Source organism: Sceloporus occidentalis, unplaced genomic scaffold (genome assembly GCF_023333645.1).
Source record: "Sceloporus occidentalis isolate IW3139 unplaced genomic scaffold, rSceOcc1.0.p SCAF_2, whole genome shotgun sequence".
NCBI classification, from domain to species: Eukaryota; Metazoa; Chordata; class Lepidosauria; order Squamata; family Phrynosomatidae; genus Sceloporus; species Sceloporus occidentalis.
Genome location: NW_028316982.1, coordinates 132128248 through 132146009, shown reverse-complemented (window position 1 = coordinate 132146009; position 17762 = coordinate 132128248). Strand labels below are relative to the sequence as shown.

The window sequence follows — 17762 nt, the reverse complement described above, 5'->3', positions numbered from 1 at the left end:
TTTATGTAGGATAGATGATAGCGGGAAGATGATAAAAATCGTCCTGTTATCTGATAAGTGGAATAGAAATATACAATGTACAATCTTTGACGACCAAGCTGGAGAGTGGTTATTACTAGTGAGGCAAAGGAGTGGAATGTTATTTTTTCTTTTTGAGGAAAGTAGATGTTATAGCTAATATAAGGAACAGAGAGAGTAGAATAGTAAGGGGGGGGGTGGGTTTGAAGGGGGGAGGGTTTGAAGGGGAAGGTGCGAAAAGACAACATGGCATGTATTAAGATATCGTTTGCCCCTTTTAATTTGTAAACAAATTTCCAATAAAGATAATTTAAAAAAAATATTATTATTATTATTATTACAGCTTATAAGGGGTAAGAGGTTGTCCACATTAAAAATTTTACTCTTACTGATTTTCTTTCTTCCCCGTGGAAATAAGCTACCCCTAACTACCACTTGCTGTTACTAAAAACAGTAAGATATATAAATAAGATATGTTGTACAAACACAAACCCATACATTGCCAGAAATGTGGAAAGGGGATTTTTCCTATCAAATTATTATTTCACCGGCATCTTGCCAAAGCTGTGATGAGCAGGAGGAAATTCACCACATTCAGTCTGCAAAAAGGTTTCTGTTTCTCTCCTAATGAACAAATCACATTTTAATTCAATTTGTGTTTAAAATGTTATATGCACAGTTTAACTTGTAAGCAAAATTATACTCGGCTTCAAAATTTGTTGAAAGGAATATTCCACATAATATTCCATATAATGAAAGAGTGCCAACCTGAGAAACCATGCATAGCTCTGATAATTTTTATTTTACTTCTGGGCCGGTTGCCACAAATAATTTGTGTAAAAGCTAGAATCTAGTAAAGCAAATCCCAGAAGCATCATTTTCACTTAGTACACATGCTTGAAGAATGTAGACATGAACAAAACAGCTGGTTGCTAACTTCAACCCCAGCATATATAGTTGCCTAAGAGACTGTAAAGGATCTTCATGTTCTTCCTCAGCACTGTCAAACCTGATGATGAAAAATAAAGCCAAACATTAACTAATCCAAAGTTGACATCCTATTTGTGTACTTAAAAAACACTAATGCTAATTGGAATTCTCATGTCATGCAAAAATGTTACAACAGTGGTACTCAACAGTGAGACAACATACACCACAGAGAATGCAAATATTAAAATGAAATAACCCTCTCTATTATTCATCTGTGGTAGGATGGAGTAAGATACCCTTGTGAATAGCAGGTGAAATATTTTGTACAAACGGGATAAGCATGTGGGGAGAGTAAAGTAACTGTGATAGAAGGCATTTACCACCATATGACTAAGGAAAGAAATACGCATGGAACAAAAGAAGGGGAAACAAATCACAGGAGGACTTTGCTCTAAATTAGTTAGATCCAAATTTGTCAATCTCAATTTGGATCCAAGTGTTGAGCATAATTTAATGAATGTTCAGATCTTAAGTCAAGGTGAAAGTATTATGTCTTATGTCATCACCATTTCACCCTTGTGGATTTTATGATTGAATCACAGTCCTGGTACTTGATACAACTGTAAAATGTTTAACACTCAACCATTTTATGTAGGTCTTACCATTTCCTGCCTATACTTCAGTCTTGCTGAGAAGCAAATTGCTTGAACATTTGACAAGGAACATGGCAGTTACTTGCGAATGGTACTTTCTTACTTCTATGCAGCTGCATCAATTATACTGTTAAGAGATGCTAGAAGCCTTAAACCTGTTCTTACCTCTGACTTTCTTTGGAATTCTACTTGTGCACTATACCAGTGTAACTACATCCATGTAGGCAGAGACAGGAGGAGGAAAAAGGCCATGGGGGCAGCAGTAATGAGAGCAATAAAGCACTGCAGAAACAGGCTACTCAAGGCCAGCAGATTTTGTCTGCTTTTCATTGCCACTGCTGGGCGGCCCTGGGAAACATGCAACTGTTAGGGTAGTGTACCTAGGGTTGCCATAACCCGGCGGCCCCCGTGCCATTCACGGTTTCGGGGGGCCCCTCCCGGTCACGGTCCGGTTTGGGCCCCCACCCGTGCCTTGTTCCCGGTTTGGGGGGTCCGCTCTGGCCATTGCCGCTGCCGCTAATGCGGCTGCTGCGGCGCCGGCCCACCTCCTCCTCCTCCTCTGGCTCCACCTTCCTCCTCTTCCTCGGCGGGCCGGCAGCAGAAGCGCCGCTGCCACCGCGCCCCCACTGGGAGAGCTTGCGTGCTGCCCAGGCCTCAGTAGGGGCCAGTGGCAGCGCACGCGCCTGCCCCATTCCCTCCGCGCCCGCGCTTGCCCCGCTTCCCTTCCTCCCGCACCAGGCATCCTAAGGAGGAGGAGGGGGGAGAGGAGGAGAAGGAAGGAGCCGGAGAAAGGGTGCCTGAAGGCCAGGGCAGAATTGGGCCACAGAAGGAGAAGGAGGAGGAAGAGGAAAACTGAGTCAGTGGCCATTAGGTCTGCCTTGGTATTTTGGGGGTTTTAAATTATTTTTTAAAATATAAAATACTTATTTTATTTAATTTTTTAAATTTTTATTATTGCTTGTTTTTATTTTATTTTATTAATTTTTATTATTGCTTGTTTTATTTTATTTCATTTATTTTATTATTGCTTGTTTTTATTTTATTTTATTAATTTTTATTATTGCTTGTTTTATTTTATTTCATTAATTTTATTATTGCTTGTTTTTGTTTTATTTTATTAATTTTTATTATTGCTTGTTTTTATTTTATTTCATTAATTCTTATTATTGCTTGTTTTATTTTATTTCATTAATTTTTATTATTGCTTGTTTTTATTTAATTTCATTAATTTTTATTATTGCTTTTTATTTTTTATTTTATTAATTTTTATTATTGCTTGTTTTTATTTTATTTTATTAATTTTTATTATTGCTTGTTTTTGTTTTATTTTATTAATTTTATTATTGCTTGTTTTTGTTTTATTTTATTAATTTTTATTATTGCTTGTTTTTATTTTATTTCATTAATTTTTATTATTGCTTGTTTTATTTTATTTCATTAATTTTTATTATTGCTTGTTTTTATTTTATTTTATTAATTTTTATTATTGCTTGTTTTATTTTATTTCATTAATTTTTATTATCAAATATATACACCCCTGCCTTGTTTTTTATTTATTTTTTCATTATTTTTTATTATTAAATATATGCAAGTGCATTTTTTGTGTATTTATGGTGCTTTGAATGCTAACAAGTCTGCCTTTCTTGGACAATTATAGTGATGATGATGATGGTGGTGGTGGTGATATTGATATCAACAAGCCTCTGAGGCACGGCCAATGTAAGTTGCTGTGATTTTTACAAACTCATGCGCAGTGAAGAAAAACCACAGTCCCTTGCCCAAGTACACACTTCTGAGAAGTACAGTTGAACCCGAGGGTAAGTCTATTTCTGCCATCTGTCTAAGAATAATGCCAAAATGTCCTCCATTTTGATCATGCCTAAAAATATGCATTTATATTAACATTTTTTTTAAAAAAACCTCAATTTTTTGCGCGGCCTCCATTTTTATAAAAATGTGTCCTACATTTGAAAATGTTGCCCTACATTTGTCCCGGTTTGGAGGTCCTCACTTATGGCAACCCTAAGTGTACCTACAGATTCCATATGTAATCTGGTAGTAGTTGCCAGTTTTGACTTCATAGGACTGATACCTGGAATGCTCCTATTTTATAAAACTGAGTACATGTGTATGTCATCAAACACTGCTTAACCCTTTCCCTTTGTTTCTATTTCCCCCCCCCCCCAAACATAAAAAAGACCATATCCTCCACCTGAATGTTCTGACCTTTATGATGTTTTGTTTCATAACCATACCCTTAAACTTTAGTAGTATTAGGTCTCTGTTACTGTTTTTTCATATACAGTAATACTCTTGAGATAAATAATATGATGATTGGTAAGGTTTTTTGAGCAACTGATTGTGGTGGACTAAACTTATTTTTATGCTTAAATGTACTTGATGGCCACTCTGGCAAAGACAGTACATTATTTGCTGTACTTGAGGCTGAGGCAGCATTTCCATTACAGAAATAATGCAGTTTGACACCACTTTAATTGCCATGGCTGCATACTATGGAAGCCTGGAATTTGTAGTTTGTTGTGGCACCAGAGCTCTCTGACAAAGAAGGCTAAATGTCTCACAAAACTACAAATTCCAGATTTCCATTGAGCCAAGGCAGATAAAGTGGTGTCAAACTGCATTATTTCTGCAGTGCAGATGCAGCCTATAGTTTTGCATTATACTGTTTAACCTGGTACTACAGTCCTCATCTCTTTTAAAAAGCTCATCCCATCAAGTAAAAAAAAAAAACCATACAAAGATGTTGTACTTGATTTATTTTCATAATAAACCAATTAAAATACAAAAAGACAAGGGGGGTTCAAAAGAGTCCCACAATTTAAAATTTTCTTTTAAATACAAATTCACTTTGTAATATATGAATACCTTTAATAGTAGAACTCTAAACATAATGATCTTATTTTTCTCGATAAAATATTGCTCTGTGGAAAGAATATTTTTTATGAAAACATCTTTGAGAAATTAAATTACATATTTACAATAGAAAAAGTACTTTTATAGAAACATTTCAATCTCAAAATACTTGCGCAAGTCCCATATACTTCTCTTTTTCACCTCCTTACAAAAATAATGGGAAATCAAAATAATCTTTCTATTCAGTATTAAAGTGGTGAGAAAATAATTGTACCTGTAGTGATAACTTCTATTTTGGTGAACAGGTATATCCAATACATCCACGTAATAAAAACAGAAAATATCTAGTAAATCAAAGATATAAATGTTATGTATCTTCTTGATAAGGTAGGTCCTCTTTTTTGCACAATCTTTGGGACAAAATGCAATAGAAACAAATTAACATTGAACTGTCCATGTGTTTACTGTATACACAAGACCAAAAATCTTTTTAATCTACTGGCATAAGGCAGATCTTTGCAATTTGCTAAGTGAATCACATATGCAGAATGGAAAAAATATGGAAATTAAGTATTGCTTTAAAGCTTGGATTACATTATGCAAGACAGACAAATAAGCATGAAGTGTAAGAAATTTAGAATTTTTGGACAGTGATTTAAAAAAGATAAGCTGCATGTTCCTTTACGCTTGCATTTTGAAACATTCATATTTTATATTATTCAGCAAAGAGAAAAAAATGAAATCAAATCTACAATATTGCCTTCTAAAATTAATTTCAGAAATTAAAGTATCTTTGTAATGCCTGTTTTGGAATCAAATGATATATACAGAACTGATGAAGTCCCATCACATTAAGGAAAACCACCATACACAGAATTTAATTCTGATTTACTCATATGTACTTGGCTCTAATTGTTCACTTTCTTGTTTAATATGCAAAGTTGAGGGAAATCCATTTGAACTGGATACCATCACCATGAAAGGCTGCTGTTGGAAACTTTGCTCTGAGAGTTTGCATTCTTCCACTGTACCAACCTCTGCCTCTGATTTGATCAACCCTTGTATAACAGTTGGTTTAGTTTCTGGAGCCTTAATGACTGAAGTGATCACAGTGTTGGATGGTTGAGCAACCACTTGTGAAGTGCTGGGCGTAAAAGTTACAACAGGAGTAGCACTGCTGAAAGATGGAGAAGAAGACACACTGACTGTTCCATTGCATATTGTTTGCACATTGCTGGTGAGAACCTGATGGACCTGAGCAGGACTGAAAACAATGGATGAAGGAGGAGAGACTGGCTTTGGAGACTGCAGCATGACGTTCTCTTTAAGCACAGTCATGGGCTGTGAAGTTGGGATGGCTTGTAGAATGAACTTTTGGGGTGCTGCTGCAGATGATGGATCTGTGCTGGCTATCACTGTTGTTAGAGGCAGTGTCTGGAGTGTAACAGTATGCAGTTGCGGGTTCCCAGGTGATACAACTACTGGAACTTGGCCTGGGGCCTGGATGGTCCTATTGAGACAGGCAAAAAGAATTATAAAACATATATTCACAGAAAGAGAGAGAGAGAGAGAGAATACAAGAATTAGCAATATCCAGTGCATTTGTAGATGGGCCTTATATCATTACTCATCAAACACCTGTCAGAACAGAAAACTCTTTGCTTGCCTATGAAAAAAGACTAGGGAGGGTGCCAGTCTAACTCCTCTGGGAAGGGAGATCCAGAGCCTGGGAGTAGCCACTGAGATGACTCTCTCCTATGTTCCTACCAGATGTACCTGTGAGGGTGAGGAGACAGAGAAAAGGGTCTCCCCAGCAAATCTCAGAGCACAGGCCGGTTCATAAAGAAAAATATCTGAGGAAGTAGACTGAAGTCTACGAAAGCTCATGCTGCCAACTTTTTTCTTTCAGTTAGTCTCAAGGTGCTACAAGATCTCTCTATATATTGATTCCACAGACTAACACGGCTATATCTCTGAATACTAAATATGGTTAGTGTACTTAAAACATGTTGTTTGTGACACCTAGGTTGTAATTTCAAACTGATCAAATAACACTTTTCCTACATAATGACGGTTTCTTTGTCAGGTGTGTAATCACTTCCACCTCCTGGCTTCTCCATCACCATGATGCTGTGCTACAATGTGGACCCTTCTAGGTAGTTATTTTGGTAAAATACTATTTATTGAGAAAATTCTTGATATTTTATTCTCACAGTATCTGTTCTACTGCAGGGATACAACCTTTCCCCAGAAGGCAAAATCACAAGTAGTAGATTATATTACACAAATTGTTTCTATCCTTAAAGAATACAAAATAGTCACCATATTGTCAGAAGTTGAAGTCAGTGCCATCACCCCAAAACATCAAGCCAGTATTTTATAGTGAGCATGTGTATGTGCACACATACTGCCTCGTGTGCCTAAACAGTTATCTAGGAGCCATAAAAATCAGCAAAAAGCTAAATAGGTGTAATTAAGTAATATGCAATTTAAAGTATTAATCTCTAAGTGCCCATAAATTTGCTTTCAGAACAGAAAAATAAAAACCTATGCTGGCAGTTACAAAATAAATCCACATAGATCCAATTGACCAAAGTACCTGTTATAACCGAGAAGGGAAGGGTGTATAAAAGTCTCTCTCTTTTCCTGTATTGATCAGTACATACAGTAGAGCAAGGGACATGAAGCAGCATGTCACTGCTTATGTTCTTTCAGTCCTATGAAGACCTCTGCACTCATTTTGTCAGAAGACAGGAAGATACAAGCAGACAGATGTCAAACTAGTCAGCTGAGTAGTTTATCAGTACAATTCTCCTCATGGAGCAACTTAATACTGTTTAAGACATGAAAGAAGAGAAGCTTAGAATATCCCAGGATCCAAGCAGCTCAGTTCCAAAGAGTGTCACATCATCTGCCTGCAGAATTGTGCAATGATCTATTGAAAGTGATGCTTCACAGACCCATGCTTGTCCATGAGCTACAGCTGCTGGCTCCTGATAGGTTTCCAAGAAAAGAAGAAAAATGGAAGCCAATGGGAACAAACAGAGTAGCAGCTCAAATTGGTAAAATTGCCAGTCCCCCACCTCAGGTAGCTTGGAAAGGAGTGCTAATAATGCAGCATTTCTTTGATGTACAAGATGTATCTCATTTATCACTAGCAGACTAAATTTTTCAAATCTATTGCAGAAACACATCATATATGCAAGCTACTGACAGGTCTCAAAGCCTCTTGGAGACACTCTACCCACAGAAAATTAAGCAATCAATTTTGCTGTCAAGAACAGGACATTTAAATTTCTGCCACCAATTTATTTTGACACACTCAATCTGCTACTGGAACTCCTTAAAAATCCTAGCTACAAATAAAAATCTGGCTGAATTTAAAAAAGAAGTGAAAATTAAAAAGACTGAATTAGGGCCTAAATACCCTAAAGGCACCAGATCCTCTCTAATCTTGGAAGATAAGATGGGTTATCCCTGGTTAGTACTTAGATGGGAGATGAAAAGCAGGTGCTGTAGGCTATATCAGAGGAAGAAACTGGCAAAAACATCTCTGAGTATTCCTTGCCTAAGAAAACCCCATGAAATTCAAGGAGTTGTCATATGTTGACAGACAACTTGAAGGCGTGTACACATATATACACACAGTATTACATTGCAACAGCATAGTCCAAAGCAAAAATCGTTGTGCTACATTGGAACAGGGAAAGTTAAGTAAGGAGAAAAAAGAAGAAAAATGAAACAGGAATATAGAAAACAAAAATGCCTTGATGAAATACTGGGATTAGGAAATAATGTAAGGTTTCCAATGTACATCAGCAGCCTAATAGAGTTTCCCCTGCCCACATAAAATTACAAATGAGAAGTCAGCACAGCATATTTACACCATGAAAGCGTTTCAAGATTCTCCAGATGCGACCTGCCAACTTTAAAAACCCAGACATAGGTGGGCTTTGCTACCAGAAATCACAGAATTGCCTACCATTTCGAGTTGCAGGAATCAATAATGTCTCATGCAGGAATGATTGCTTATGATAACAGATAACAGGCTAATCTTTTTTTCTAAATTCGGTCATATTCTTCCATATGGAGAACATCAGCACATGGATTTGGGAACTAATTATATGAGAGCAAAGTACCTAGTGCTCCATCACATTGCTGAAATGTATGTATTTTCAAGTGCTGAACTCTGGCTCATCATAAAGTTCCTGTTCCTGCAGAAGAAAACTCCAAAGGAAACCCATGAGTATATGATGCAAACACTGAATGATAAGTGTCTGTCATAGCTGTGCAGAAATGGTGTACCAACTTTTAGCAGGGAGATTTTGAGACTGAAGATGCAGCTAGGTGAAGAGGCCTTCAATAGTGTCAATTCCTGAAATGGCTGAGTGTGTTCATGACCTGATTTTGGCAGACTGATGAATCTCAGCTAAAACAACTGCTGAGACATTAGAGATATCCTAGGAATGCAGTGGGTCTATAATTCATGAGTGGTTGGCACTGAAGAAGCTGTCAGTCAACTGGGTACTGAATGTTTGAATGCTAACCAGAAAAAAACCATGTAGATACCTCCAAGTTGATTTTGCAGCATGTTAAGAAATCTAGTGATAATTATTTTTATTTGGGGGTTTTCAGGCTATGTGGCCATGTTCATGGTCACATAGCCTGAAAAACCCACAAAAAAGTATGGATGCCTTCGACTTTACATATACCAGTGATCATTTTTGGAACAACTCATCACTGCTGATGAAACATGGTTACTTCACTATGATCCAGAGAGAAAACAACAGAGAAATTCAAGTCTCAAAGGTCAGCGGGAAAGGTCATGGTCTTTTTGGGAGGGGGGGGGATAAGGAAGGTATTTTGATGACTGACTATCTTCAGAATCACCAAACACTTAATGCAGAATACTACTGTAAATTGCTGTGTCAATTAAAGGAGACATTGAAGAAAAAACAGCAAAGGAAGCTGCGGAAAGGCGCTCTCTTTTTGCAGGACAATACACCTGCTCACAGGACTGGTAAGAAAATGAATGTTTTGAGGAATCTGGTGTCTGGATGTATAGACCATAGAATCATAGAGTTGGAAGAGACCACAAGGGCCATCCAGTCCAACCCCCTGCCATGCAGGAAATCCAAATCAAAGCATCCCCGACAGATGGCCACCCAGCCTCCGTTTGAAGACCTCCAAGGAGGGAGACTCCACTACACTCTGAGGGAGTTTGTTCCACTGTCGAACAGCCCTTACTGTCAGGAAGTTCCTCCTATCCTCCTCACCAGATCTTGCTCCATCTACCTATTTCTTGTTTCCAAACCTTAAAAGATTTTGAAAGGAAGGAAATTTTCAAACAATTCAGAGGTGATAGCAGCAGAGCAGTATTTCAACCCACAACAGGTTTGCATTTTCATTTTAGAACTTAAAAAAAAAGCCGTCTGGTAATATTAGGAGAGTAGCGTGGATTGTCTGAAAAGTGATATACATCAGTTTAATTCTAAATAAAAAAGCATGATGATCCACACAAATACCCTTTGAAAGGGAGTGTATTTCAGCAGATTCACCTGAGTTTTTTTACAGGATTTTTACCTCCATTTTTTAAAACACAGATCTGTTCCACTGGACTAGGCTGGCAAAGGGCATCTGGATGTGTGGATAGCACATGTATTTCATACATTGTTAGAAAAGAGCTTCTCAAACCTGAAATTATTCTGACTGTGGCATGCCATCAGATGAGTCTTCCAAATACCAATGTAGCCCATAGATATGATCAATGAATGCATGAGCAACAAATAAAATTGCTTCATATTTAAGTGAAATCACTGATTCAGCTAGCCACAAGTGACTACTCTGGCAGGCAGCAGTTTTCCTTGGCCCTGCCCTGGAGATACCAGAAACTGAGCCCGGGACCTTTTGTGTTAATGAAGTGTTTTAGCACAGAGCTCGTTTTTAAGACCTCTGTGTTCAAAGATCAGATCATCCATCAATTTGTTAGGCATTGAAGAAATCAATACAACTCAGCTTCAGTTCATGGTAAAATAACAATGGATGTGAATTCTGAATAACAGAAATATGCTGTAGTTCCTTGGAGCACTGCTGATAATCTGTATGCTAATCTGCAGATTCTGTGCAACCTCTGAATTGCATCATTGATTACTTCTGTTTAATTCTCTGCAGTTACAGTCTCCAGGTGAAAAACAACTTGATCATGATGGCAATCTAAAGGGTTTTTTTTTTAAAACGATACAAAGCAACATTCCCATTAAGCGAAATCTTCACCACAAAAGTCCTGCTTGAACAAATATAGATATCTCAGGATATGCCACATACCACAGCCACGTCAGAACTACAGGCTGGAAAAATGCATTCTGAAGACAGACAATAAATAAATCAATTACTTAAAAATTGTGTTGCTATTTTCTCAACAGGAGAAAGATAGCATGCAAGGGGAACAATACAGGTGAAGCCATCACATTTGCTTCGGCTATGAATTCAGGCACGATTCATGTTGCATTGGAAACACTGTAGTCAAATGAGTGAAAACCAAGAGGAATGGGGCCTTTGGTTCAAAATTTGAAAAGATAGTGTATGGAGTCAGCTTGCATTCAAGCAAATACAGTTGGCCCCCCACACTTGCAGGGGTTAGATGCGGAGGTGGGGAAAAACCCACAAATATAAATAAGTATAAATTAAAATAGTAAATGTTACTGTTTTTAACTGAGAGAACATTTCTCTAGAAATTTCTAAGTCCTCCAGCTCAACTCTATGATCAATTTCCACCAGAAGTTGACCCCAAAATCATTCTGGAGGACCTAGAGATTCCTAGAGAGAATCTATCAATCAAATTCATGAAATCTGTGAAATGGAAACCAGCAAATGTTGGGCGCTGACTGTACCAATAATATTTCTGTTCATTCAGTTCTTATCCATAATATTAGCACCAAATGGACAATAAATAGATGGGAGACTATGTGTTAATATTCGTGGTAGTTAATTTTAAGTTGAAATAAACTTTTGTTATAATATTTTAATAATTAGGATATTTCTGTTGCCCAATTACAATCCAAAAATTACTTTATAAAAGTAGTTAATTGACAAATCCCTCGCAGACACCAATTTCACTAAGAAGTGCAATATCAGCCCCTCTAAGAGCCTGCTTACAGGCACACATTTAACAAGCAACATCTATTAATGATCTGGATGCATGAAAAAGCCACCAGGGACCCAATACCATTGACCATCAGCCAAGGTCATCTCAAATGTAGTCTTTGTAAAGAGAGTCATTTCCCACATATAGTTGCCTTTACCAAGTGTGCTGAGTAATCGAATGGATCCATGTTGTGATCCATCTCTATGAAGGAATAAAGAATTCTTCTCATTTTGTCCCTCCTTACCAATGGGCAAGGAGAGCAAGTGTTGGATTTACAGTCACTTTCAGCCACTGAAATGAAAGCCACTGTATTATGCATAGCACCTTGCTGTGATGATAATAACTGATGCATCTTCCTTCCACTCCCACTGAATAATCAGTAAAGTGCAAGCATAAATAATAATAATAAAACTAAAGTTCCACAGAAATGACCAGAAGGTTAAATGAAAATGAGCCCATTCACCTTACTAGGGCTCACCATCCGCGTGACTTTAAGTCATTGTATGGCGAACCCACATATGGCACGGGCTCACTGTAGACATTTTAATAAAGGATAACTAAAGGAGAAAATGATCAGATTTATAAAAGGAAAAGAACAGGAATAAACATATTTAGCAGGAACTTTATTCTCTCACTCAAAATGGAGAGAAATTATATTTATCTCTTTCAAGACCTTGGACATTCAGGTTCATTCAGTGAAAGTCCAGGGCAGGGTTCTGACTGTGGAACTCCCTTCCAAGGGAGGCATGATTGGCATGGTGCCTCTTCAAAACATTTGGTGCCTCATCAAAACATGATTTCTTGCCTAGGCATGTAAAGTGTGTGTGTGTGTGTGTGTGCCTGTATTTAAACAGATTGGTTTGTTGGTTACTTCAATCCATTCATAGCCACTGATTTTGTAATTTTAATGCTGGTACTTCATTTTATCCTGCTACCTAAATACCCTGAATACCTGATCTTGGAAGCTAAGAAGGGTCAGCCCTGGTTAATCCTTGGATGGGAGACTGCCAACCAATATCAAGTGCTGTAGGTTATATTTCAGAGGAAGGAAATGGAAAAACCACCTCTCAGTATTCTTTGCCCAAGAAAACCCTATTAAATTCATGAGGATTACCATACGTTTACAGCTGATTTGAAGGCACATGCGTGTGCACATGGACACACACACAGAGAGAGTATTTTTGTAACACTGTGTATGCTGCCCTGCTTAATACGTTTTTTAAAAATAAAGAAATATTCCATGAAACACATTAACCACCCATGAAATTTAGCAGTATCTATACCATTTGCAATCTTTCACACCCATGGCTTGCTGGGAGCTCTATAAATATGCCATTTGCCTGTAACAGCAAATATGGTAGCTGTCAAGTACCTGTCAGGTCATAATTATGTGCCATGAGCTACTTTCATGTTTCACGGAGCCCAGGTGGCACAGGACTGATTTAGTGTCATATTAACTAACCATTGAGTAACTGAATTATTCACCTACTGAATTATTTTAAAACGACTGGAATATTTACTTTGCATTACCCAAAAGACTTCAAGTCATCTTATGTTCAACATGCAGAGTTCTCTAAAAATCTACAATACTAATCGATTTATCATCACATATAAGAATAAAATCATTATACACATGTCCCTCCATATTTGCTGTGGTTAGGGGCACAAGACCCCCGTGAATTTGGAAAAACTGCAAACAACAAAAGCACTATGTTTTTACCTGAGAGGACACCTCTCTAGGAATCTCTGGGTCCTCCAGTGCAACTCTATGGTCAACATCTGCCAAACACTGACGGTAGAACTGCACTGGAGGAGCTACAAAGGCCTAGTAGAGTATTCTATCTAGGAATCGTTAGGCCTTTCAGTGCAACGTTTAGTTAAAGTTTGACCACAGAGTTGCGCTGGAGGTCCTAGATATTCCCAGAGATAACATATTAATCAAATCCGTGAATAATAAAATCTGCAAAAATCAAATCCACAAATATGGAGGGACGAGCGTAATTCATTAAGAAATAAGATTATGTGGGCAATTCAATATTTATTTTTATCATGTAAAGATTTAAAACAAGTAATTAGAGGGTTGAGATCAATTCATTTTCCTCAGTTGTTTTCATATTCTTGCATGCATGTGTACACACACTGGCCCGAGATGTAGAATATTAGCACCTCCTCTTACAACACTACCACAGTCCAACAGTACATCTATTGTGATCCAGCCTCTTTAGATCCTCTCTCACTAAGATTAAAAATACACCACAAAAGAGAAATAATTCCCTCTCATTGGATGACTAACCATGAGAGTAATGTGAAGCCTCTGGCTGAATCAACACCAGCAAAATAATCCAGATCAAGCACACAGTATTTTGTCCAAATTTTACTGCCTAAAAAATTGGACTCAAATTGTCTGATAGCCACACACTTCCCTGGCAGAATTCAAATGGGTACAAAAGGGTGTTTCTTCCCATATACTTTCCCCCATTCCCAGCATACATGAACCTATCAACCAACAGCCTTTCTTCTTCCTCTGTCAATCTTACCATCCACCTTGCACTCTCTTGGGATGGCTCCCCCCACCTATTTAATTTATTTATTTTACTTTTATCCCACCTTTCTCCCAAGTGAGGACACGAGGCGCCTCACAAAATATTATACACATACACACACTAAAACAACACTTTAAAAACAATTAAAGTGTATTTTTTTAAAATACATCATACAAAATTTAAAACATGCAAGGTTAAAATAATCTAAACCAACCCCCCAATCCCCAATAAAACCAGGCCTTGCTTTAACAAGCTTGCTTGAACAAAAATGTCTTTGCTTGCTGCCGAAATGCCAGCAGGGAGAGAGCCAGTCTAGCCTCCTGTGGAAGGGAGTTCCACAGGAGCACCACTGAGAAAGCTCTCTCTTGTGTCCCCACCAGGTGAGCCTGGGATGGTGGTGGGACCGAGAAAAGCCTTCTCTGGAGGATCTTAGGGCTCTTGATGGTTTGTATGGGGAGATACGGTGTCTCAAATAGTCTGGACCTAAGCTGTGTAGGGCTTTATAGGGAGAAAGAACTGGGAGAAAGAAAAAAATAAAATGTTTCTTCACTCACTTCCTTATCCCCTTCCCAAATCATTAACTGAATTCAGATTGGTGACTACTGAACAAGCTTCTTCTCAGTGTGATGTGTGGTTGGCACTGCATGTTCACATACACACTGCACTCCCCCCCTCCCCGGTTTCCAAGTGCTTCCAATGACCAGAACTTTTCAGAAGCAAGGAAAGCAACTCTTGGGCTTTGATATGAGACAGAAACAAACTTTCAAATTGAATCTTGAATAAAGTTCTTATTAAGGTGCATGTACACACAGCAGGAGTCCACTGTGACAGAACAAAAAATGGCAAAATGGAGGATGCCACTCACCAATCTGTATTACCCCCTTCCTCCAACTATCCCACTTCCTGATGCCACACTGATCCCACATTACAAAATAACAGAAAAACTGGTTTTTCCCTGAAACAGCAAAGTTGTATATCATGTTTTCCAAAAGCACTAGAATTGAGATGGGTACAATTTTTTTGCTAGTGATGGGTCTTACTTAAAACAGGATAATGATTTTTTACTTGACATTTCCCCTTCAGGTGACCAGATATTTAAGGTGTCAGAAGCACCATCAAATTCTTGTTATTCTGCTTGTAAATCAAGACTTCCTTTGACATTCTTACCTTATGTTTTGAACAGAAGGATTTGATTTCTCATCCAGCATGGTACTGGTTACAGTTGTATGTCCTTCTGGAATGGATTGTACTGGCTGCATTAAGTGCACTGTCCGATAAAGTTGAGTTGGATGTAATTGCTGAGTAGGCTGCATCGTCCTCAAGGCTTCTGATGCCATGGCAGGCAATTGCTGTTGTGCAGTTTCCAGGGGCTGCTTAGGTCTGGTAGACTTAGAGTTGAGTGGGATCTTTACAACAGCAGTAGATCCTCCTCTTGGCCCTGTGTTTGTAGATCCTTTTGACCTACCCATTTGGTTTCTATTAGCCGTAGGTGCTGAAAGTAAAGATGCATCAGGGGAGTCTGTACTGGAACTTGGATCATCATCATCTATGTAGATTAGGTCTTTTGGCATTTCTTTAAACTGATACACCAAACGTTGTCCCTCTACTTTGGCCAGAATGCCTCTTTGGTAATAATATCTGTTAGAACAAGAAAATACTCTACTGGTTACAAAATAAATACATAAGGGTAAAGAATAAACCATATCCAAATAACTTCTTTAAAGTCAATATTAAAACAACTTTTTAAAGAATAATTAAAATAATACAATTACTGCTATTTATACCATTTTTGAAAAAATGAATGTTTAAGTAATTTCCTTGATACATTACTTTCCGTATTTTATTGAAGTTATATAAGCAGCCAATGAGACTGGGTTAAACCCAAATCCCTCTCTCCACTCATGGAAGGCTTTTTTGTTCCAGTGGAAACTTCCATGAATAGAAGAATGATTGAAATAGTGCTTTTTATAGATTCTCCCTTTCTCTTGAAAATGGTGACATTATACTATGCCAAAAGGTCCACCACCTTCCTACAGTAATTAGTGTAGGTGTATGTGGTGGCGTATGCCTTCAAGTCATTTCTGCCTGATGATGATGTTAAGGCTATCATTGGGTTTTCTTGGCACTATGTGTTCAGAGGCAATTTGCTATTGCCTTCCCCTGAGGCTGAGAGCATGTGACTTGCCCAAGGTCACCCAGTGGGTTTTATGCCTGAGCTGGAAACTGAACTCTGGTTTCCAGAGTTGTAGTCCAACACTCAAACCACTATGCCATACTGGCATAGCCGTGGTGGTACACCATGGTATACCATAGTATATCATGGTGAGTGTATAAGAGGGTGCAAAAAACAAGGAAAATCAGTTAGAATTCCTTTGCTTACTTCGATTTTATGAAACCCCCAATGACTGTAGAGCCTTTTGGAAACAATTCATATTGTCCAAAATACATTGGAGGTAATGCTTTCAACGTTAATACAGAAAAGGACTCATGCACCTTTACTGAGCCTCCAAACATAGTTATGTTCCCAAGACTCTCACTGTACACTAGTCGATTTTTGATGCCGAGAATGGAAGATTGTTAGCCTTGGCCAACTCTAGTGCTAGCTATTCTTGTGCCAATCATCCAGCCAAACAATCAGATTTTAGATTTTATTTCACACCACTGCTTTTTAAAATGTTTTTTAATGCTTTTAAAAAATTTAAATGTTTCTCAGTGCTGTCAAAAGTGCAAACATAAAATTTACTAAATATTCAGAACCTTGGATCAGAACAGTCACTTCATGTTTCAATGTCTGGCAAAGTTTATTGTGGGAAACCAACCATAGAGCTCTGGCCAGCAAACAAATATATAAAGATCTTTGTTTGTCAATATTCCATAATCACCTGGGTGAAGCATGTTTCTTGCCTTAATTAATTCAACAGACCAGATCATATTATTAATGTTAACTACTGTATAATGGAAACAAGTGGGACTTGCTAAAAATATTGCTGCTTGGAATGCTCCCTATTGAGTGTTCCAGCTAGTTAGCCATGTCCTCTTTCCAGGTAGACTGTACTTTATTCCAGTCCCCCTCTCTTGCTTTTCAGGTTCCTCCATTCATAATACAGACAGCCTCTACTGCTGGCCTACTGAGTAGGCTCACTCATTGTTGGACTATTTTATGTCATGCTTTTTTAGGGGTTTTCTCTTAATGGTTTGTATTTTTGCAAACCTTGAGGTTCTTCTGCTGACACCTCTCTCCTGTTGCTCAAAGGTCCTGTTTTGGCTGCACAGCCATCATAACTCAACACCTAAGTCTACTATCAGTATATGTGATATACTTGTAGTTTTTATGGTTGTTGTGTGCCTTCAAGTCATCTCCAACTTATGGAATGACCTATCATCGGGTTTTCTTGGAAAGAATTGCTCAGAGGAGGTTTGCCATTGCAGTTCTCTAATGGCGAGACAATGTGACTTGGCCACGGTCACTCAGTGGGTTTCCATGGCTGAATGGGGCTTCGAATGCTGGTCTCCCAGAGTCCTAGTCCAACCCTCAAATCATTACACCATGCTGGCTCTTGTGATATACCTACTGAAGAAGACATGGGGATGAGAAAAGGT

General features: G+C 38.1%; 1 protein-coding gene across 3 annotated transcripts in view; it reads right to left on the bottom strand.

Moving 5' to 3' along the window:
* Positions 1-4361: 4361 nt before the first annotated feature.
* The window catches only part of ELF1 (E74 like ETS transcription factor 1), an 88669-nt gene continuing 75268 nt past the window's right edge, over positions 4362-17762 (bottom strand). For all 3 annotated transcript variants that reach the window (XM_089511051.1, XM_089511050.1, XM_089511052.1), the window contains exons 8-9: positions 15330-15800; positions 4362-5985 (exon numbers count right to left, since the gene is read on the bottom strand). In XM_089511051.1, the coding sequence (XP_089367177.1) occupies positions 5364-5985; positions 15330-15800 (1093 nt within the window). In that variant the 3' untranslated portion in view covers positions 4362-5363. The remainder of the gene's footprint in view (positions 5986-15329; positions 15801-17762) is intronic.